Genomic DNA, 21,301 nt, shown 5'->3' on the forward strand with positions numbered 1-21,301 from the left:
ACCGATAGAGGAGAGATTGCTCTTTCTCCTAAGATCCCAACGAGCTGCATTCTTCCTGAAGAGGACTACCATTAGACGATGGCGGACATTTCACAAGTTAAGCTGCCAGCTTAACTGGTGGTACTTAGCTGTTGTCACGGCGCTATTGGACAGATTAGAATCGAGGGAGTTATTGGTATCGCTCAAGCGTTCCTAGGATCCGGTGCTCGCTCAATGTTGGGGACACGGTGCGCCCTGGGCAACGCAGCCACAGAGCAGTTTATGACTTGCTTCTATGAGCACTTTTTCTACGGTGAAAGTGAATCTCTTCACGAGGTCAGAAAGTGGATGAGAAACAGTGGCTTTGATGACTGGTGACAGCGTGACATTTGATTTTGGGAATTGGCTGGTGCCCACGAAATCTAAAATAAATGTTTGTAAAAAGCTCGCTTGACTTCTGCCTATATTAATTTGAGACAGGAAAATGGACAATGTACTCTTAAACCGAGTGTAACAGTTTTTGAACAAAATTTAAGAGCCATGTTTTCTCTATCGTAAAATTATTTAGTTGTCCTGCCAAGTAAATTGTAACTGACTTTTTCAGAGCAAGGCTAGCAAATCCAGTAAAACAAATTTTAAACGATATTTTTTCAAAGGCGCTTAGTTCCCGAGTGAAATTGTAAGAAAATTGATTTTAGAGGCGCTTCGTTATATTCAAAGTATGGAGTGTAAGTGCTGTTTTTCAAATTCGAAATTTGTACAATTACTGGCTTAGCTTCAAAGAGAAAGTATTGCGTCGCCACATGCAAAGATAAAATAAATTTTCTTAACCAGGTACCCGTGTATGCTCGCGTAAACCGCTGCTTAACCATGGGCACCTTAGTGTACTCATGCAAACCCATTGATACCCTTGTGTGCTCAGAGAAACTCCTGTGTACTCATAGATATCTGTGTATTCTCACACAAACAAAATTCGTCGCGCCTTTCGTGTCAATTGTCCACAACCAGATTCCATGTTGCCGTGCGTCTGTTCACAGATGACGTCAAAATATGGGGGGGGAGGGGGGAGGTGGACACGAGGCGCAGTCAAGTGTGTCACTGATGTTCTTACAACATTTTGAAGTCTTCTGTGATCTTCTTCTGTACAGACCCACGGGAACATTGAATCGATTTGTTTTATATGATACAAAAAAGCAAAACACAGTCGATGGTGACGTCATCTTTGCGTCTGTCCTCCAATAGATCATGAGTAAGAAGTCACCAAAACGCGTTTATCATTGAGCTTATCGCATAAAAGGGATTATTGTTTTTTTAGAGGGCACGGTAACGAATCTTGCAATCTGATTGGTTCTTTACCCGGTCTGTATTTTCCTATCTCTGCCCACGGGCCACGGTAACGCTTTCGTGAGTCGCCGAGTACATCCCAACTTTCGTTGTTATTTTTCATAAATATACCTCGTTTTCCGGCTGGGCAGTATTTTTAAGCAAACACGTCGGTCACTACCTCAAGCCGATAAATAACTTGTGAATCCTCCCTTTTCTCTCTATCAAATCACTTTGGTTGACAGAAAAATATTGGTTTCAGAATGAATTTGTATAAACAATAGTGTCATTACGTTGGTTGACAAGCGGCCTAAAAACCGTCTGCAATTAATTTTAATCGTTCACAAAAAGTACCTAGAAAGTTAAAACGTGAAGTATTTGGTTACAGTTAAACTGAACGATGGAACTTTCATTCATTGAATATCTGAATTTTCTCGAGCAATTTGTTCATAGTAAAAAAAAGCGAGCGAAGTTTTAATTTAAGTTCTACAACAAATATACGCTCCTGGTGAGTCTTTCCAATTCCGTTCAATTTGGACAATTGTACCTTAAATTGCACAACAGAAATTGAAGGAATTGAGAAAAGGCTGCATTAAATTCCCTTGTGTCTCGTTGGAGTGTGCCGTTCGAATTTAGTTTTTGTGAAGGAAAGATCAGAGTTAAACACGCCATTACAGCAAACAAACGAGCAAACTCCCACAACTTCAAAATAAAAAAAATGAATTTACTCACAATTACTTTCCTCGCCGTTTACTTAATGAACAGAGGTAAATCTTCGCACATGAATGAATGGTCGATGAGAGTAAATAATACTTTCCGTTAGATCATTAACTGATTTTTAAGAAAACATTGTCGTGACAGTCCTTGCCAAACTAGTTCTGTTGGTTTTCAAATGTTCCTACGATTTTTTTTTCTTGCGCGCTCTCTAATTGACAGGTGTCAGATTGCGACAGATACTTGTAAAAATAATGTTTCAAAGTTTGTTTGGAAGCCTTTTAAATCACCTTTATCGTTACGGAAATGAAAATGTTTCGCTGAGGCATCTCTCTTAAATTTGCATCACCTCTATTTTAACTACCATTTACTCACTCAAAAATTGTTCAGTTTATGGAAGATCTTGCCGTATTTACGGCCATAAGTCATTCGGGTTCTTTCGGAAAGAATTTCGTCAAGTTTAAAAACAATAAATATGTTATTTACCGGCTAAGGGTCGGTCCGTATGGTGAAAAACTGTGACCGAGGTCTTGAAAATGCTGCCCTCGGCCTACGGCCTCGGGCAGTATTTTCAAGACCTCGGTCACAGTTTTTCACCATACGGACCTCCCAGCCGGCAAATAACATATATATATCCAGTCGATAAGCAAACCATTAACCCGCACGACTCATATCAGATCTACCGTGTCTAAAAGGGATGAGTTGTAATTAAAAGTACAGGGTATAAACTTTTTAGTACTTTGTCAAGCTTGTAAATTGGAAGATTTTCTCGCAACTCGTGAGAAAAAGTATTACTTTAGAAACGCTTCACAGGTAATTTAAGTTTTCCTAGTCTATGGCGTTAATCAATTTTCGATGCCCATAGCTGCAAGCGATTGCAACACTCGGCAACGTTTCGTTTGGAATTTCAACACTTGCATTGATTGGTATCTCGCCTATTCTTGAGAGCGTAATTGTTGACTGCTTAAGTTGCCAGTAAGTTATGAGAAAAAATAATATCGAGCAAACTTGCAAAATAAAAAAGACGCAAAAGGCGCCAAAATGACCGGTTTCGAAGCCGACAAGGTCTGAAAAAGAATAGCTCTATACCAGTTTATTTACTCGAAAAAAAAAGTTTATTTGTCGAGCTAATGACGCACGTGAGAAGACACTTCATCTCTCTTTTACTGATAACCACCCACAACAGGTTTATTCATGATTAATGACTTGTTTTCTGTCAAGACAAATTCTGACTGGTCCCTTACTAGAAAGGAATTATGGCAAAATTTCAAACGACGGCCATTCAGGAACCGCAAAATATTTCACCACCTGCAAAATTACCAAATTGCAGGACAAGACGCGTGTTGACGTAAGCAGATGTCAAAATATTGGCAATTTTTCTTAACAACATTTTCGGAAACAACATTTCAATGAATATGGAATAGAAGTGTAGGACTACCAAGTGTGTTATGAAGAACTTTGATGTACCGACTTGCCACACTTTTGGAGCTGAGAGTGCTGTCGCGGTTTTGTGTACTTAAATGCATTCGTATCTCTCAAAGGAACAAAGGGAAAGTTATCTGAGAGAGCTCTTCTACTCGTCTTTTAGCGACAGGAGAGCGAGTGTAGCTACAAGAAATGAAGAAATTCAGAGCCTTGGTAAACATTTGAGGAAGCTTTACAATCTTGTGGAGAATGGTAAAGGACTTTCTTCAGAGGCAGAAAGCACTCTTAAGGAAGTCGTCAAGCTTCGTACGAAGGGCAGACCTGGTTTCTACGAAACAAAAATGATGACAGACTACAAGAGGCTTTTGCTCATTCGCGGACAGCGAGAGGACATGGAGAATAGTATTCAAGAACAGCAGTGTTTCCAGTGCATTCACAACAACAAGAAGCCCTTAGCTGTTTTTACGCGATGACGATTGGTACTGGGGAACCAAACAGCAGTTGAGATGTGGAGAGATCATTGCAGACACACTCGGTGGTCTTGACCCAGTGTTCGGTGTTCTTTTGCATCCTGTAGGTTCGTATGAAACTATTTTGCTTCATGCTCTATCCGGACACGCCTCCCTCTATTTGCAATTTCTTTCGAGGCCCTACTGAGACCGTGGCTCATAATTGATGTTTGCTTGTTTAACCTGGAATTTTTTTTTTCACGGTTTTTTTTTTTCTTAAACCAAATCAATAAAATTGTATCCATGGAGAACCTTTTACGGCCAATTAATAAATAAAAAATAGCCTTCATGGTCGCATATTTATCCGCGAACATTGTCTGTTCAGAGAAGCGTACAAAAGCGAAAACTGTGAGCTTCGAAGAACAGATCAGAGACAAATATACGAGAATGTTTTCGAGCCAAATGGAGGCTTCTATGTTTAGCATCCCTCAAATATATTTTTTTCAATGTGCGGGCTTACTGTTTTCTGCGTTCATTAGCAATATTTTCAAAAATGAAATTTCTTGTAGCGAAGATTTTTTTGAAGTGTACAATGAAGAAGCACAATTCTTTTCACCGCCGAAATAACGATGGAATTGCTTAGGGTTAGGGTTAGGTTAGGGTAAGGTTGAAAGTAAATCTGGCCGAAAGTAAAGTTGAAAAAAGTGACCCCTCTTACGAGCCTCAGAAGGTTTTGATCCCCACAAAATTAGAGTAATTTCCCTCTTCCCTGATTTACCCCATGTAAATCATGCGAATGTTAAATTTTTTCTTGTGCCTTTCAGGAGGTAGGACAGAACTCGCAAACCCAAACAACAAACATTATCGAATCACGGGGAAAGAGAAAGAAGAAATAGATGCTATTCTGTATCACACTGCAACTCATGACGCCTGTGGCTACCTGAGCGAGTATCACTATGTGGGACCTGGATATAACTACCTCGGTACCATGCTAACCGTCTTTCCGACATGCATTCCGCAGAGCGGAAGACTGGCTTCGCTTATGTTCTGGAAGAAGTTGATAAATGAACCGGACACCCCGTTTGAGTATTGAAAAGAGTCAATCCATTTTGCATGTTTATTGAACGTACATTTCAGATTACTCTCCTTCACAGCTGTTGTTTGGGATGTCACGCAGCGTCCACCCCTGGAAATGGACGAATTTTGCACGAGGTGTCCTCTATGACTGGCCTACATGGGGTATGGAATGGAGAGGCATGTTCTTGATTGGGAAGCGTTGGGGGATATCCTAAACAACGGCTCAAGAGGAGGCTAGTTCTAGTGAGAATATGATTCATTGTAACAATACTATGGAGCAAATTTTTGATCGAATGTCAAAAGTTGTGGGGGATGCTTTGCTCCGTTACCTTCATTCTGCCATCAGTCAGAAGACTCACGCCAGTCGCTCAACGAATCAGAATCAGTCACGACCAGGCCATGATCACTCGTGTTTTCCTTAGTGTGAAGTTATTAACATGTGTTTATTCTGAGTTTTCAATGACTTTTTGAGGTAATTTCTTTTACTCTAATTGATCGATTGAATACCCTTGTTTTTAACCAATCAGAGGAAACTTGACTTATTAAGAGCGCTTGAGAGTGCTTATGAAATAGCAGATGTCATATTCCTTTTCTCTTGCGTTTTGCAGGCGAGCTGAGGAAGCGCGACGAAAATGGAAGAGGGGATAGAGAGTAGAGGCTTCTTTTAAACTAATTTTGCCGCATATTAATGATGTTTGGAGACTCAGTGTTGACGTTAAAATGAAACAAATGATCGTGGGGGAAAGGGAGAAAGGGAAGGGGGGAGGGAAGGGAGGGGCTAGACAATATTGTTAGTAGCACAGCCTCATAATGAAGGCGAAAGAAGTTGAAAAGATTATTTATGAGAAAGATTTTCAACGTTAAGGCTTATTTTAGAGAAGATATCTTCTGATCAGCTCATGATCTGACTGTCAGTCAATGCTTAGAATTTAAGCTTAGGATATATATCAAATAGATATGAAAACGACTATGATTCTCAGGGATCAAATTGATTGGTTGCTGATTTAGTATTATGGAATAAAAAGAAAGTGAAATGATTTATTTTAATTTGTCGTCTGCCTTGAGTCTGATACTTTGTGATATCAGGTATTGAATTTAGTATCGGGATTCATTCGATGGTTTGCTCCCTTTGTGGTAGTAAACTCTGACCCTGTTCAAGAAATCCTTTATCAAGTAACCTGTGATGACCAAGGAACTGACTGTCCCGCCCGGAGATTGTCTGTGCATCAGAGGAAGTAAGACAAAGTATTGAGGGTGCTATGAACGTCAAAAATTTTGCTCTCCACAACGGTTACTCTACACGTAGTTGCTGGGCGTGACACAGAGAGGGTCACGCTCCTTGAAAACAAATGGAATCTTGTCCCCACCGTCCCTACCCCGTCAGTGGAAGCTTGTGTTCAGCTAGTACCCAGTTTTCTCACTTTTCAAGGAGAGGCCACAGTCATTCGTTGTTATTGTCAATCCCGGTGAGAATCTCAGTTTCAGGGCTTTCGTTTACCTTCGTGATAACTATTTGGTAGTCAGATCGGATTTTCTTCTTGCCTTCTAATAAGAATGCCAGTTCAAAACAACATGCCACCGCCAGCGGGTTACGGACTGGGGAACGCTATCTGTGCGGTTTGTCAAGAGAGTTTTGGGGTTGACGAGCGAATGGTAAATTCCAATGGTCAAATTCTACACGAGCGCTGTTTTGTGTAAGTCATTAATTTCTGTGAAGTTAAGATAAATAATTAATTGACACTGTTGCCTTTGTGAAATTTCTCTTATTTTCTCGAAAGAAGACGTGATACTTACAACAGACAATTTTAATCCACGGGCGTCTGCCTGACCTAGAGAGATAACTGCTTCAATTTAATCAAATTCAGTTTTTAGTTCCGAAATCTCTTTTATAGATAAGGTTTGACTTTCAAGCCATTTTAGTGTTAATGACCCTTAATTTTTCGGAGAGAAATTTTGTAAATCAGTATAAATCATTTTCTCGAACTAGTTTGTGTTAGATTTGTTGGTTCATTTAGTCTGAAGGCTGCCTTAAAAAATTACAGGAATTTACCCCACCTTTATTCGCGATCGGAAGTCATGTCTGCCCAAAAATTAGGTGTGAATGCAAGGGAAAGGAAATTAAAAATTGCCGGGTTGAATACTCAATCAGTGTTACCTCATTTGTTGTACAATAATTCTAATCTCAGTGGGTATTCAGTTTGGTGTTTGATATGAATTCTATGCAGTCGAGTAGTCACTCTGAAGTTCTAAAAACTACCTTTTCTTGAATACACTTGAATGTTTTTGTTTTTGTTGTTGTTGTTGTTGTCGTTGTCATTTTTTAGGTCAGGTAAATTTTATTTGTATGCTGTTCCTTAGTTGGGCCCTAAACAGTGTACAAACACCTCCAAATTTGATCACAGGCATACCGCACTCATGTCTCGAGAAAAAGCACAAGGGTAATTCATGACAGCCTCATGTGCTGTGTGACGCGGTGTTAGAGGATTCAAATTCTCAACAGAGGAACTGTTGTGAATTTGAATGCGTTATAAGGAATAGTATGAGGAAAGAAATATGATGGATTTACAACATTAAATATTCCCAAATATGAACATTTTACATGCAAGATTTATAACACTTACTCACTCCTTGTGTGTCCATTGTGGTTTCTGGCATTCTGTGCTGTTTTAAGCTTGCTTTGCCATCACTGTTATTCCTGCTATGAGATGAAGCCAAGACTGCACACTATGATTTTGACCATTGTTCACACAGAGGCAGTTTGCACCCTGAAAATCCTTCAAATTGGCAATTTTTCCATCCAAAGTTTAAAATCTCTGATCACTGCAAGCTGGAAAATGACTCAATTCTAAAATTCCCTGCGCATTATACTTAAAACAAGTGTTTCCCACCAGCATTTCCAATTCTACCTCTTTCTGCCTATTCTTTTAATGTCAAGAGTGAACATGGCTGTGGAAGAAGCTCAGGTCCAAGGTGAATTTTATCTAGAACAGAGGAGGTACTCTCAGTTTATGCACCTTAATTACCTTGTGATATATGGACACGAAACTGGTTGTATCATGCCTGGGTGAGAGAAAATTGCAGATTGGAAGGATTCTCTTGGTGCAAACCACCTCCATTTGAACAATGGTCACAATCGTAGTGTGCAACCTATTACTTGTTTGCTTTTTCTTGAGATGTGAGCTCAGGATACCTGTGATTTGACAATTATGAACTGTCAGACTAACTTAAGTATATTAATATGATACTTAGAGTCAATTAAGAATATGCTTTTTTCCCTCTCTTTCATTGCATGCACTCATTTAGGACTTGGTGTAAGATTTAAAACATGTTTTAAAGCCATGCATTATGTTTTACATGCATATAGTTTTAAACGATCAGTTCCATGTCCAATTTTGTGCAAGTGGCTAGCAATTTGAAAACAAATTCACTTGTGGTGACCATGGTAAAGATAAAATTGAAGTATGAATTTCTCAGTCTTTAACAAATAAGATAGCCACATGGATAAGTTACCCAAAATGTGTGTTCTACACATTTTATACTTAAGCAAAAGTAGGATTAATGTTACTTTGTGATTGGAAATGGTTGACTTGATTGCGTACAAAGTAATATTATTTCAGAAACAGTTAAAATCAGGGTTTGCTAGCTTTGTTTAATGTGACCTTTCACTTTTTGCTTTGTTTTACTAGTTGTGTGCAATGCTTTCAGCCTTTTCCTGATGGCTTGTTTTATGAGGCAAGTTTTTGCTTGTTTTTCTTTTATTTAAGAGAATATATACACCCTGGCCTAAAATAGAAACTTGAAAAATATATGACTGCTTTCATGTTAACCCTTTGATGTTATCATCTAATTTCTCCTTACAATATCACCCCTGGATCAAACATTAAGGTTATGAGAATAAAGGAAATGATCAGCAACTAAAGATACTCTTGATTTGCTTGTCTGCACCTCAGGAAATGGATAGAGAACAGTATGAAAAATATGCATGCTGATTTTTGGGTGGAAAGGGGTAAAGAAGCTTATCAGGTGTTAAAAACACAACATGCATTCTCAACATCCAGCCATGTAGGATTGATAATTTAGCATGTTGAGGCAATTTTTAATGGTTGTTGGCCAAAAAGGAAGAATTAAAGTTCACCTTAAGCCACTAGGCTTTCTGTAACCTGTACTTAGACCCTCAGTTCATGTATGAATTTAAAGCCATTGGTCAGAAGAGAATTAACTCATTCTGAAATCTCATGGGCTATGCTTTGTATTTTAGTATGATGAGCGAAGATATTGTGAAGAAGACTTCCAGACTTTGTTTGCTCCTTGTTGCAAACAGTGTGGTAAGTGTGCCCAATGTTTGCTGAACAGCTTTTTTCATCTAAGGACCTGCCCAATTACACAAGGTTAAGTCTGCACAGTCATAAGTATAGGAAATCGTATGAACGCGAGTGCATTTCGTGATTTATGGGCACGAGTGATGTTTTGAAAGTTCTCAAAATTGCACGAGCCGTAGGCGAGTGCAATTTGAGAACTTTCAAAACATCACGAGTGACCATAAATCACGAAATGCACGAGCAGGTTCATACGATTTTTTATTTATTAAATTCTCGACAAAATTACTCCAACATTTTATCGAGTTGTTCGTGCTCGTATTCTTCCATTTTTGGGTTTACTTTTCGTTGAGTCGCCCATGTTTGCCAGACATTTAACCAGGTCTGTGTAGCTTTCAACGTGTTTTTGTTTTTCGCATTTTCTTTAAGTTGCTCAACGATGTTTTGGTTTGACAAAGCAAACCGGCTGTCAGCCATTTTTTTATAATTTGGTGTTCAAATTTGGCGCTTCCCCGGTGTTTCCATGGCAACTTCTCCGTATTGCACTCTATAACCTCTATTGCACTCTATAATCTACTTATGCATTCATCATTGACCAATCAGAAACGCAATATTTTGTTGAGTATATAATAAAGTGGCTTATACTACCAGAATTGCATTGTCTACAGCATGAAGTATAGCTGCTGCTTCTAGATAAGATACTTATCAAAATCTTGTCACTCTGAGAATTTTTTTGAGTGGGAGACACATTGGCCACACAGTTAATCCTTTTACTCCCAGATCAAATTGTAATTCTCCTTACTACCAACCATACAATTCCTATAATGTTAGTTCAGAGAATTTGGTATTGGATTAACAAATTATCCCCAAATTAATATTTTTCTTTATTTGCATCACTTATCTGGTTGATATTGTACCAATATTGTGAGGACAAATTCTGTCATGGTCACTCATGGGAGTGAAAGGGTTAGTGCACAGGACGCAAGGTTGAGAGGTCTAAATTTATGAAAACTGAGGGTAGACTATGAACCTGGATACTCCCAAGGGTGTCCAACTTTTTAATGACCCATATTCAAAGTACACCATCAAGTAAGAAAACAGCAAGATTGAAAAAGATTTCCAATTTGATGATAATGTCTGGATTTAAAACCAAATTCTCAAAAATATTCTTCAAAGCTAGGTATTTTTATCAGTCTGGAGAGTCTAGCTTTCACATTGCAGAGGTGATGGGGTGAAATTTTTTAAGACTCAGTTACTGAACACCCTAACATTTAGATTTCCCTTGTAGGTAAATTTGTGGTTGGGCGTGTTATTAAAGCTATGCAAGCTAACTGGCATCCTGATTGCTTCCGTTGTGAAATCTGTAATGATGGACTGGCAGACTCTGGGTTTGTCAAAAACGCAGGCAGGTGAGTTTAAAGAGTGCAAATATTTCTCACACATAAATTTAATCTTTCAATTCCCATAAGTGATAAACAATTGACTTCTCCCTGGTAATATCCACACACTGTTCAGCAAACAGGTACTGAGAATACTCAAACTTATCAGGTAAAAGTTGTCATCATGGTCTAATACTAAGTTCTTGTAAGTAATTTTCAAGGGGAGAATTAACAATCATATCTCAGGAATTAGAGGGGTGTATGGAAAAAGAGGTGTAAAAAAGGTAAAATTCATTAGTAAAGATGGTAAAAAAAAATTGTAAATCATTTTAATCAAAAAATTCCTTTTCATGGTATTTACAAGATACTGTGAATGAAAACCATTTTTTTTTGTGTGCATGTTAATTCATGTTAATTCAAGGAAGTGTGGCCAAAATCAACCAAAAGAAGTAGAGGAGGGTGTTTGTCATATCAAAACAAGCCAGAAAGCCACAAAGTAGCTCTATCATGCAAAAAAAGAAAATTATGTCAAGATGGGATACATGCCCTATTGAATGACAGCCTAAGAATTTAGATGTTAAAAATGTTTGTCTCTTAGCTTAGCAGTGTGATAAGTCTTAAACACCTCTTTCAGATATCAACTCTTTACACCCCAATATCAGTATGCAAATTCTCCATGCTGTTCTCTATTCATTTCTTATAGTATTTATAAGGAGAATTTGTCAAACAATCAAGAGCTTCTTTGAGTTTGCAATTATTTCATATATTCTCATGACCTTAATTTCTGATTCGGGGGTGAGACTGTAAGGAGAAATACCAGTAGGGGGGGTTAAAGAGGTAAATTTTTCAATTTACATCAAGCCAATACTATTTCCTGTACTCTAGGGCACTATGCAAGAAATGCAATGCAGATGAAAAGACTAAAAGTAAGAAAATACTTATAATGGTGTGTTATAATGGTGTGCATATTTTTTGACCTTCCTTGAGAATTTAAAGTAAACTTTGTTTGCAGGGGATTGTACCAAGCACTTTGCCATTTTTTACCCTTGAAGAATAATTGTAATGAAAATTGTTATGTATGTTTAACTAATTTTTTTATTTCATTGACATTTCTTTTATTATAACTTACTTATAAAGTGAAAAAAAAATTGTTTTCTCCAGAAACGGGACGATACGTGTGCCGCAAGTGTCAGTAAGTATACAGTGAATTGTTGATGGTTTGTTCATCCACTTTGTTTCCGTTTTTCTTTTGTGCCCACATGTACTTGGAACTGAGAGATATAATTATTATAATGTATTTGAAGACACTAAAACTGTTTCTGTGGTCAATAGTACTTACATTCCTGAAGGACAGCATTTGATGTACATGGGTGAGCCTGTGCATCCTTGGCATTACAACTGCTTCTCATGCAAGTAAGATATTGATTGGGTTTTTTTTTCATATGTAGAACTTTTAAATGGAGTGTTGAAAGTAATCCAGGATTTCTTTAAATGGTTTTGCTTTACATCACTTTTTGACTGGTCCAGAAAGTTATGCCATCCTCTCGACCAAGCAGATTATAAAAACTAAAATAATTTGTGACCTGGTCCCTTGTGTTTTCCTGGGCTTCAAGCAGTTTTCTTGTAGTTACTTTGTGTTCTTATCAACCCTTTGGTTTTGGTTTTGTGACAATCAATCAGAAATTCCCCTTTTTGCATCACTCTAAAGTGACTCTTGTGTTCTCCCTTATTTTGAGCACAACAAGTAAAGGAAATTTTCAAACCAATAGAACAATCCTTTTACCTGTTGAATTTTTAAAGCAATTTTAAGCTGTAGTAAGAGGTGCTACAGAAAGTAAATTTGACATGTTACCAACTGAAAAGGATAACACTGGTGACTTAACAATGGTGTAACTAATGACTTTCAAGATAATTACTATATCATTTTTTTTAAAATTAGTATTAAAACTTAGAATTCAAAAGATGGAAATTATTTCTTGATAATAGTTTTAAGGAATGTTCTGCAAGTGAGGAAACACCTTTGAAAAGCTTCTTTTCCCCATTTTTTTTCTTAATGATCTTTCCAGCAAAGAGCTGGACCATCTATGTCGCAAGCGAGACACAGAGTTGTACTGTTTGAGATGCCATGACAAAATGGGGACACCAATCTGTGGTGCTTGTAGGTAAGTATACATGAAATGCAAGTCACCTTCAAGTTAATTTTCAAATTGAGTATAATAGTCCACCTACAGGTGAATATCAAGAATTATTATTCCACGATAATGGCATTTTACCATATTAGGGTATTGGAACAGGCAAAACATGCTTTAGGATTACTCTGTGGTACAGGGGAAAAAGACAGCAAGAAAGCACAGTGACAAAACTGGACCAATGAACAACTTAAATGACCCTACAAATTTCCTTGTCCTTGTAAATAAGTTATGAAAATTTTATTGTCTGATCAAGATAACCCTTGCTTGTAAGTTTGAGTATCCTCATCACCTGTTTGCTGGATAATCAAATGTATGGATATCATAGTCATATCAAAGTTGTATTTTAATCACTTCTGAGAGTTAAAGGGTTAACTGTTGATATGAAAATTGTTTCTAAAATAATTATTGGTGACACATTTTTCATCTCAGGCGGCCTGTTGAGGAGCGTGTGGTACATGCCCTTGGAAAAGCATGGCATGTTGAGGTAAACAAACTCTTAAGATTTTCAGCCATATATATGACCAAGGGATCAAAATTATTCTTGTTATATCACTTGAATTTTCATAGTATCCTGTGGTACATGTAAGAGTGACGTTTGTTTGTTTGTTGGTTATAGTCCAATTTATTCTCTGGAAAAGTAAAGTTTTTAGAGAGGTGAAATTTGTGGATGCTAAGTGAGAATTTTTTTTTTACAAGCATTTTGTGTGTGCTAAGTGTGAGAAGCCTTTCTATGGACATCGTTACTATGAAAGGAAGGGACTGGCCTACTGTGAAACTCACTACAATGAGGTGGGTGGAAAATAAATTGATCACTTTTTTTTTTTTTTTTTTTTTAAGTTTTTAACTTAAATATGCAGTTGCCTCACTTGCTCTTGTTCAATATAACTGAATCATTACAAAGCTCATTAATTTTCAACTTGGTAATACACTCACTAGTTCCAGGATAGTGTATTAATTGAATAGGTTTAATCTTTTGACAACCTAATGATGTTATGAGACTCAGATATCTTCATTTTCCTGTTTCTTTTGCAGCTGTTTGGTGATGTATGCTTTGAATGCAACAAAGCCATTGTTGGAGATGGTGAGGAACAATAGCAATGGAAATAAGGATAATAATAATATTAATAATAATGAAGATGATGATGGGAAAGATGATGATAATGATAATAGAAATAATTGCTATTATAATATTACCATTATCAATATAATGATGTTTTTTTTAATTCAGTCTGAGGCCAACTTCAATACTTGACAACAGAACCTATAATCAATGACTGTGAATATATGAAAACCATGTGTGAACTGCAGTTTAAGAAATGAATATCAAAGCAGTAATGAACACTATTTAGGCAATAGTGAAAATAAGGCCTGAAAAAAAATTCAGGCCTCTATGAGGTATAATGTTTATAAAGCTTTAGGTTCTGTTGTTAAGTATTGAAGTTGCCCTCAGACTGAATCAACCAAAGCATTATCCTTCCAGAAAGAGAGATAAAATACATTGAGATTTGGGGAATTCTGTTGTAGTGCTAAGGTGAAACTTTCTTGGTAACAGCCATTTTGCTCTGAAATTAGGTTGTTGTTACAGCCACCAAAACAAAATGATGAACAGCAAATTTTCAACTTTAACCTTAAGCTCTCACACCCCAGGCAGGGATCTTGTTTGCAGATTGAAAAAATTGTTCTCATGCCAGCTAACACAAACCAACCAAAATGAACTGTTAGTGACAATATATGTTTTTGCAGAGTATTTTAATTTAAAATTCATGTTAGTGAATTTGTTTCTTTATTATGCAGTGGTAAATGCCCTTCACAAGTGCTGGTGTGTTCAGCATTTCACTTGCATTGGATGCAACATCTCTTTAAATCTCAAGTGAGTAATTGCTGGTTTTTTTTGCACCACTGGACTATAATTGTGTTTCAAGTGCCTTTCTATCTCATCACAACTCTCCTTGCTCTGATTTCGCATGTGCCACATCACCTATTTAAATTTTGTGAGTTTCAAAGCCGCAAGAAATCTTAATTTCAAGAGGGATGGCATTGCTTGAAGTTGTCAATTTTCCATGTTCAGATAATCCCTTTTTTCTTGGCAGGAGCAAATTTCATGAATTTGACATGCAGCCACTGTGCAAGAAGTGCTATGAAAAGATGCCTCTTGAGCTCAAGAAGAGATTGAAAAAAGCAGAGCAGACAGCTAGCAGAAAGTAGCAGCCTGAAAACTGAGCACTTTTATATCTATCCTCCAATATATTACTTTATACTTGTCAATATAGTGCTAAGGAAGCTCACACCTGCTGACCACTTTCTCGCACCCAGCAAAATGATTTGAGCTACTACAACCTTAACTCTTTAACTTCTGCCAGTGACCAATACAGAGTTTCTCCTTACAATATCAACACAATGTGAAGCAGAAAAATGACAAGAATAAAGAAGAGCAACATTCAGGGGATTATTTGTTGATCCAATGTCAAGTTATCCAAAATAACATAAGAGTTGTGTGAAAGATGGCGAGGCAAACCTTTAATGAAATCTAAGGAAAGAAAGGGTTCACTGACTCTTGAGCAAAAAAAATAAAAAACATACAAAACAAAAGGATCTCAATTGAGTAAATACACTTTTTATGAAAGAGACAGGACTGAGGATGTTATTCAAGCTATTTAAAATACCTTAGCTGTGTTCAGAAATGATGGGTTGTCCTGAGAAAAAAAATAAAACAATCGGAAGCAAAATGAAAGGAACAAAGGTGTAATCACAAAATATACAAACTACTGATTTTTGTGAATGTTGGGTTAACTCTTATGGATACTTTAGTCTCACTCAGAACTTAATAAATGTATGGTCATCTTTTACAGTGACTGGGTCCTCTTCTAAAGAATACCAACCTCCTCAAAATCATACACCTTTGACAGAGTGGGCAGATTTTCTTTCTGTCTTTTCAAAGTTGCTTTCTTTTGTGGTGCACTTGTTTTTTTAGGATGGTCATATAGTCAGACATTAACATAAGGGTGAAGTTGCACATCATTCATTACTGGTTAACCCTTTTTGCATGGCAATCTGAGTGAAACATTGAGAAAGAATTGCAACCAAAGCAAGAAATTTGTCCATCTTCAATAGTTAGGTAGACATTGGTTTAACTGGGCATTACTAGACGTGATCATTTGAGAAAAAAAGATATGGAGTTGATGGATGCAGTGCTACGAGTCACCTTTTACACCTTCCTATGGGCAGTCAACTATTTCATACCAAGGAGAAGCACTTTGTGTGTCATGCAAAAAGAGACCTGCTCACTGAGCATTACGTTTAAATGCGCTCTACTTCAAGATGTTAAACATGTCTTTCCAACACAGTGAAGGAGCACCACCCTTCCTCATTAATTTTCCATGATGCAATAGCTGGGGTACACTAACTTTTCACTACATGCTGCTATTATCATTCCTTGCAACTAATTCGACCTTGAGTTACCAGTAACCTGATATACTCTGGAAGTGATGAATTTCCATAGGCCAACGTACCTTACTCAGAAGGTTTTTTAGATGTGCCTGTCTTTGCTGATCAATGGTGGTACAATTTTATACTGCCATTGTGTATGTGTAGGACACATACAGAGCTCTCAAGAAACATAGAAAACAGATGTGAGCCAAAAACTTTAATTTTACAGTGACCCCAAAAATGTCTTGCACAGTCTTTCTTGAATAAAAACCTTTTATTCTTTGGCTCTTACATGTGCAGGATACATAGTGTAATGAAACTACTGTTGCTAAGACAGTAACTCAAACAGTTAACTGGTTAAATTCTCAACAGTATAAGCTAGTGCACATATCCTGTAAACAAAGTTGGAGAGGTAAGTTCATCAAACTTAATCTACTTCCTCAATGGTAGGACCTGAGGATTCTCCTTGCTGTGTGGCACCTGGTCCTCCAGGGAAGCCACCTGGTCCTCCAGGCATTCCACCTCCAGGCATTCCACCTCCAGGCATTCCACCAGGTGCTCCACCTGCACCCTGGTAGAGCTTGGTTATGATGGGATTGCACACCTTCTCAAGCTCCTTCTGCTTGCTCTCAAACTCTTCCTTTGAGGCTCCATCACTTTGATCCAACCAGTCAATGACTTCTTTGCATTTATTGGAGATAACCGTTTTGTCATCTTCACTGATCTTGTCTTTAACTTTGTCATCTTCAATTGTACTCTTCATGTTGTAAGCATAACTCTCTAGAGAGTTCTTGGCTTGAATTTTGTCACGCTGCTTGTCATCATCGTCTTTAAACTTCTCAGCCTCTTTCACCATGCGCTCTATGTCTTCTTTGGACAATCGACCTTTGTCATTTGTGATGACAATCTTGTTTTCTTTTCCAGTGCTTTTGTCCACAGCAGAAACATTCATAATTCCATTGGCATCAACATCAAATGTGACCTCAATTTGCGGAACACCACGAGGAGCAGGAGGAATGCCAGTGAGCTCAAACTTTCCGAGTGGATGATTGTCTTTGGTCATACTACGTTCACCTTCATACACTTGGATCAAAACAGCAGGTTGGTTGTCTGCATATGTTGTGAAGACTTGACTTTTCTTTGTTGGGATTGTTGTGTTGCGTTGGATGAGTGCTGTCATAACACCTCCAGCAGTCTCAATACCCAGAGACAAGGGAGCCACATCCAGAAGCAGCAGGTCTGACACAGCTTCACTCTTGTCTCCATGCAAGATGGCTGCCTGTACTGCTGCACCATAAGCTACAGCTTCATCAGGGTTAATGCTCTTGTTTAACTCTTTGCCATCAAAGTAATCTTTGAGTAACTCTTGGATTTTGGGAATGCGAGTAGAGCCACCCACCAAGACAATCTCATCAATTTTTTCCTTTGACAACTTTGCATCTTTCAGAGCTTTCTCAACAGGAGTCAAAGTTGCGCGGAAAAGGTCTCCATTTTCTTTTTCAAACTTTGCACGGCTGAATGGCTCATAGAAATCGATGCCCTCATAAAGAGAGTCTATTTCAATATTGGCCTGATGACTTGAAGAGAGGGTCCTCTTGGCTCTTTCACAAGAAGTTCTCAACCGTCGCATGGCTCGCTTGTTGCCCGAGATATCTTTCTTATATTTCCTCTGGAATTCTTTCTTGAAGTAATCAACCATACGATTGTCAAAGTCCTCACCTCCCAAATGGGTATCACCACAGGTTGACTTCACTTCAAAGATGCCATCATCAATTGTAAGAACAGACACATCAAAGGTACCTCCACCAAGATCAAAGATGAGAACATGACGCTCTGTGTTTTTGGCAGCATTCTTGTCCAAACCATAGGCAATGGCAGCAGCAGTTGGCTCATTGATTATGCGAAGAACATTAAGGCCAGCAATGACTCCTACAAAAGTTAATACATGGAATAAGTTTAAAACACAGAAGTTGGTTGTTGTTTCTCTTGCTAAAGGTTATCAACAGGGAGAAACATAGATACCTTAAAAAACATTCCAAGCAAAATTTGTGGAAAAAAGAGGAAAAAAAACATAAGAAAATAAATAAAATGACACAAAATAAACGATAATCATGACAAAACTTGTAAGGCATCCTCACAACACCAATGAAGACATGTTAGGTGGCCAATCATTCAAGCTTTTACAATCATTGAAGAAATTTTATGTTCAAGATTTTAGGCACTCAAAATTGGTGAAACGTTTTAGATTAAAAGAATGTAACTTCACACCAAGAAACCATCATTTTCAGAATTTAAAATTAAGCCTAGTTAACTTAACCCTTCATCTCCCACAAGTGACCAAGAAAGAATTTCTCATTACAATATCAACCAGATAAGTGATGAGAATAAAGGAAACATCAATTTAGGGATAATTAGTTGATCCAATACTAAATTCTCTGAACTAACATTATAAGTATAGTATGGTTAACAGTGAAGAAAATTACAAATCTAATCTAGGAGCTATGGGTTAAGTTACTTTATCTCTTCGTACGGTCTCGTGACGTAATTTGCTTCTTCTACCGCCACAAGGGTGTGGGTGAGAATAAGAGAGTAGAAAAAACACGTGGAAGGTGAACTTTGTACATCCCCGCTACGCATGCTCAAAGATTTTAACCCCCCCCAAAAAGCCTACTCCTTATAACCTTGGAAACAAACGCAAGTGTAGAGGAACGAAAGTAGTATCAGAGAAGAAGGCACAACTACTTCCAACAGGTTAAATGGAGTTGATTGCCGTTGCGTGTTGACAGCTTACCGGCATCCTTCGTGGCTTGTCTCTGCGAGTCATTGAAATATGCCGGAACAGTGACAACTGCATCGGTGACTTTGGACCCAAGATAAGCCTCTGCAGTTTCCTTCATTTTGGTCAGAACCATGGAGGAAATCTAATAGAGAGAATAAAAAAATTACACATGAACACGATGAAGGCGCGTGGTTGACGACTAGTCAGATTACGCAATACGAATAAAACCATCCCTATGTGACTTTTAAACGAATGAACCCAAGACACGCTTACCTCTTCCGCAAAGAAGGACTTTTTCTCGCCTTTGTATTCGACTTGAATCTTTGGTCGACCACCATCATTGATTACCTGAAAGTGAAAGTGAAAACAATTACCATCGAACTACTTCCTGAGGAGGCCGAAGAAACTTCAAATTTACGTTTTACAAATTCAGGCGTAGCTTACACGGAGATAATATTACTCACCGCGAAAGGCCAGTGTTTCTGGTCCGATCTGACAGACTCCTCGTCATACTTTCGCCCGATTAGACGCTTTGCGTCTGCAAGAACAGAAATGATTTCGTAAGCATATTGAAAACCAACATGGCGGACACAGGTTTTACCCACGCAAGCATTTCTACTTTTAAAATGAAAAATATTTCTCTCGCACTAAGGTTTAATGTTAGCTAAAACGCTAGAGAAAAAGACTCACCGAACACTGTATTCGTGGGGTTGAGGGCGACTTGATTCTTCGCCGCATCTCCGATGAGTCTTTCATTTTCGGTGAAAGCGACGTAACTAGGAGTTGTTCTGTTACCCTGATCATTAGCGATAATTTCAACCTTTCCATGTTGCATTACACCAACGCACGAGTACGTAGTACCAAGATCGATTCCTATAGCTGGGGTTCCAGGCATCTTTGGTGCAAAAATTTGACTGGGGAGATAATAAACGTTAGTTCAGAACTTCGCGGCTTACGTATTCCGTGTGACGGTTGACGAGCACATGGGCTTCGCTCTTATAGTAGTTGAGCCTCGTTCTGAAACTTTCTAGCATCTTCTGGAAAGTTCTAACTATTTCGTAATCTCTCTATTTATAGAAACTTCGATAGCATGATTAAGCAAGTTCTTTTCTTCTTTTTCGAAGTTTCTGGAATAGGAACTTTCGTCTGCCTTTTCTCGCTATGCTTGAGACGTAAATAAAATAGAAATCACGGAGACAGCGCAGTTTCATCTTCAGTAATGTTATAATTAGCTAACTAACGCTACACACGCTATTTTTCCATATTTGAAAAAAAATTCTCGGTAATACGTCACAAAAATTCGTTGTGGATGTTTCGCGTGAACGGTCACGTGTCAAGCTTGTGTAATCGTACGGTTGCACATCAAAATTTTGTAATGGTAAATGGCACTGAGTAGTCTGTTATCTAACAAGTGATAACAAAATCGGACGACTGCGTAGCGGGAGTCCGATTTGCTTATCAAGAGTATGATTACAGACCGAATTGGACCACACGAAGTCTTATTACCAATTAATGAAAAAAATTACAATTTCTGAGAAAAGAAGGATAGCCAAGTTATGAAAGAAAGGAAAAATTGCATGAAAAGACTGGCAAAGGAGGTTTAAATTGTTTCATGTAGCTTTGAAATTGACTACAATCAAAGGGAATGTGATTGGTTGATTTTCAAACTACAACTTTGAATGTGATTGGCTTATTGAAACTGTCCGATAAGAAACTGTCCGATAACATTACGTCAAGTGAAATGGTTGAAAATGGGTTTTTTTTTTAAACCAATCACCATCGAGGAAATTGTAATTTTTAGGATTAAGGACATTACCAAAAACTCATACTCGCGACCGAGACAAAGGTTTTGTTTGTACAGTTAGTGACAATAGATGTAACTGACAGTTGATCCTTTTGTTGTAGAAAAAGATTTTGTGGATGATGTATATTTAATTATTTGTCTCACGATGGACAGTCAGGCTATCAATTGCATCGAACCTTTTGTTTCAAACATGCAATCGGTGTAGTTCAATATAAGCTGCATGCTTCTTTTACATATACAAATCGATCGTAAACGAGAGTCGATGTCGCGCATTACTGCTTTGAAAGTGCTCCAAATCTTATTGGAAAATAAATCACGGCTTTTCGGCAACGATTCACCACACGTCGCTGAAATAACATCTTCGACTCCCTAATTGCAAGTGCGATAACAAACTCGCGAATCTTTATCTCGGAATCCTGGGGTTGTTGTAAACGCGGG

At 37.9% G+C, this 21,301-nt stretch overlaps 2 protein-coding genes and 1 non-coding gene across 3 annotated transcripts; 2 read left to right on the top strand and 1 right to left on the bottom strand.

Annotated features, from left to right (window-relative positions):
- Nucleotides 1-3,389: 3,389 nt before the first annotated feature.
- On the top strand, nucleotides 3,390-5,123 carry LOC113679821 (uncharacterized). The gene is made up of 2 exons (XR_016186124.1): nucleotides 3,390-4,018; nucleotides 4,715-5,123. It is a non-coding gene; the product is annotated as an uncharacterized LOC113679821 (transcript).
- A 1,228-nt stretch (nucleotides 5,124-6,351) lies between these two features.
- On the top strand, nucleotides 6,352-15,580 carry LOC113679820 (LIM and senescent cell antigen-like-containing domain protein 1). The gene is made up of 13 exons (XM_027196791.2): nucleotides 6,352-6,661; nucleotides 8,654-8,699; nucleotides 9,226-9,292; nucleotides 10,572-10,692; nucleotides 11,548-11,588; nucleotides 11,824-11,854; nucleotides 11,995-12,075; nucleotides 12,729-12,824; nucleotides 13,284-13,338; nucleotides 13,551-13,643; nucleotides 13,887-13,935; nucleotides 14,649-14,724; nucleotides 14,945-15,580. The coding sequence occupies exons 1-13, from the start codon at nucleotides 6,522-6,524 to the stop codon at nucleotides 15,057-15,059; spliced, it is 1,011 nt and encodes a 336-aa protein (XP_027052592.2). The 5' UTR covers nucleotides 6,352-6,521; the 3' UTR covers nucleotides 15,060-15,580.
- Nucleotides 15,581-16,535: 955 nt separating this feature from the next.
- Nucleotides 16,536-20,029, bottom strand: LOC113679819 (heat shock cognate 71 kDa protein). Its single transcript, XM_027196790.2, has 5 exons — nucleotides 19,750-20,029; nucleotides 19,524-19,597; nucleotides 19,333-19,407; nucleotides 19,072-19,201; nucleotides 16,536-18,209 (listed from the first exon to the last, which is right to left on the bottom strand). Exons 1-5 carry the CDS (start codon nucleotides 19,952-19,954, stop codon nucleotides 16,708-16,710), a joined length of 1,986 nt encoding a protein of 661 aa, XP_027052591.2. The 5' UTR covers nucleotides 19,955-20,029; the 3' UTR covers nucleotides 16,536-16,707.
- Nucleotides 20,030-21,301: the final 1,272 nt, after the last annotated feature.

Source organism: Pocillopora damicornis, chromosome 4 (assembly GCF_964200805.1).
Source record: "Pocillopora damicornis chromosome 4, jaPocDami1.2, whole genome shotgun sequence".
In the NCBI taxonomy this organism is placed as follows: Eukaryota; Metazoa; Cnidaria; class Anthozoa; order Scleractinia; family Pocilloporidae; genus Pocillopora; species Pocillopora damicornis.

Coding starts and splice junctions, on each gene's coding strand:
- LOC113679820 (XM_027196791.2), top strand. CDS start 6,522: ATGCCAGTTCAAAACAACATGCCACCGCCAGCGGGTTACGGACTGGGG. Junction 6,662..8,653: donor CTACACGAGCGCTGTTTTGT/GTAAGTCATTAA, acceptor TTGTTTTACTAG/TTGTGTGCAATGCTTTCAGC. Junction 9,293..10,571: donor TCCTTGTTGCAAACAGTGTG/GTAAGTGTGCCC, acceptor TTTCCCTTGTAG/GTAAATTTGTGGTTGGGCGT.
- LOC113679819 (XM_027196790.2), bottom strand. CDS start 19,954: ATGCCTGGAACCCCAGCTATAGGAATCGATCTTGGTACTACGTACTCG. Junction 19,598..19,749: donor CCCCACGAATACAGTGTTCG/GTGAGTCTTTTT, acceptor CTGTTCTTGCAG/ACGCAAAGCGTCTAATCGGG. Junction 18,210..19,071: donor ACAAGCCACGAAGGATGCCG/GTAAGCTGTCAA, acceptor TAACTTTTGTAG/GAGTCATTGCTGGCCTTAAT.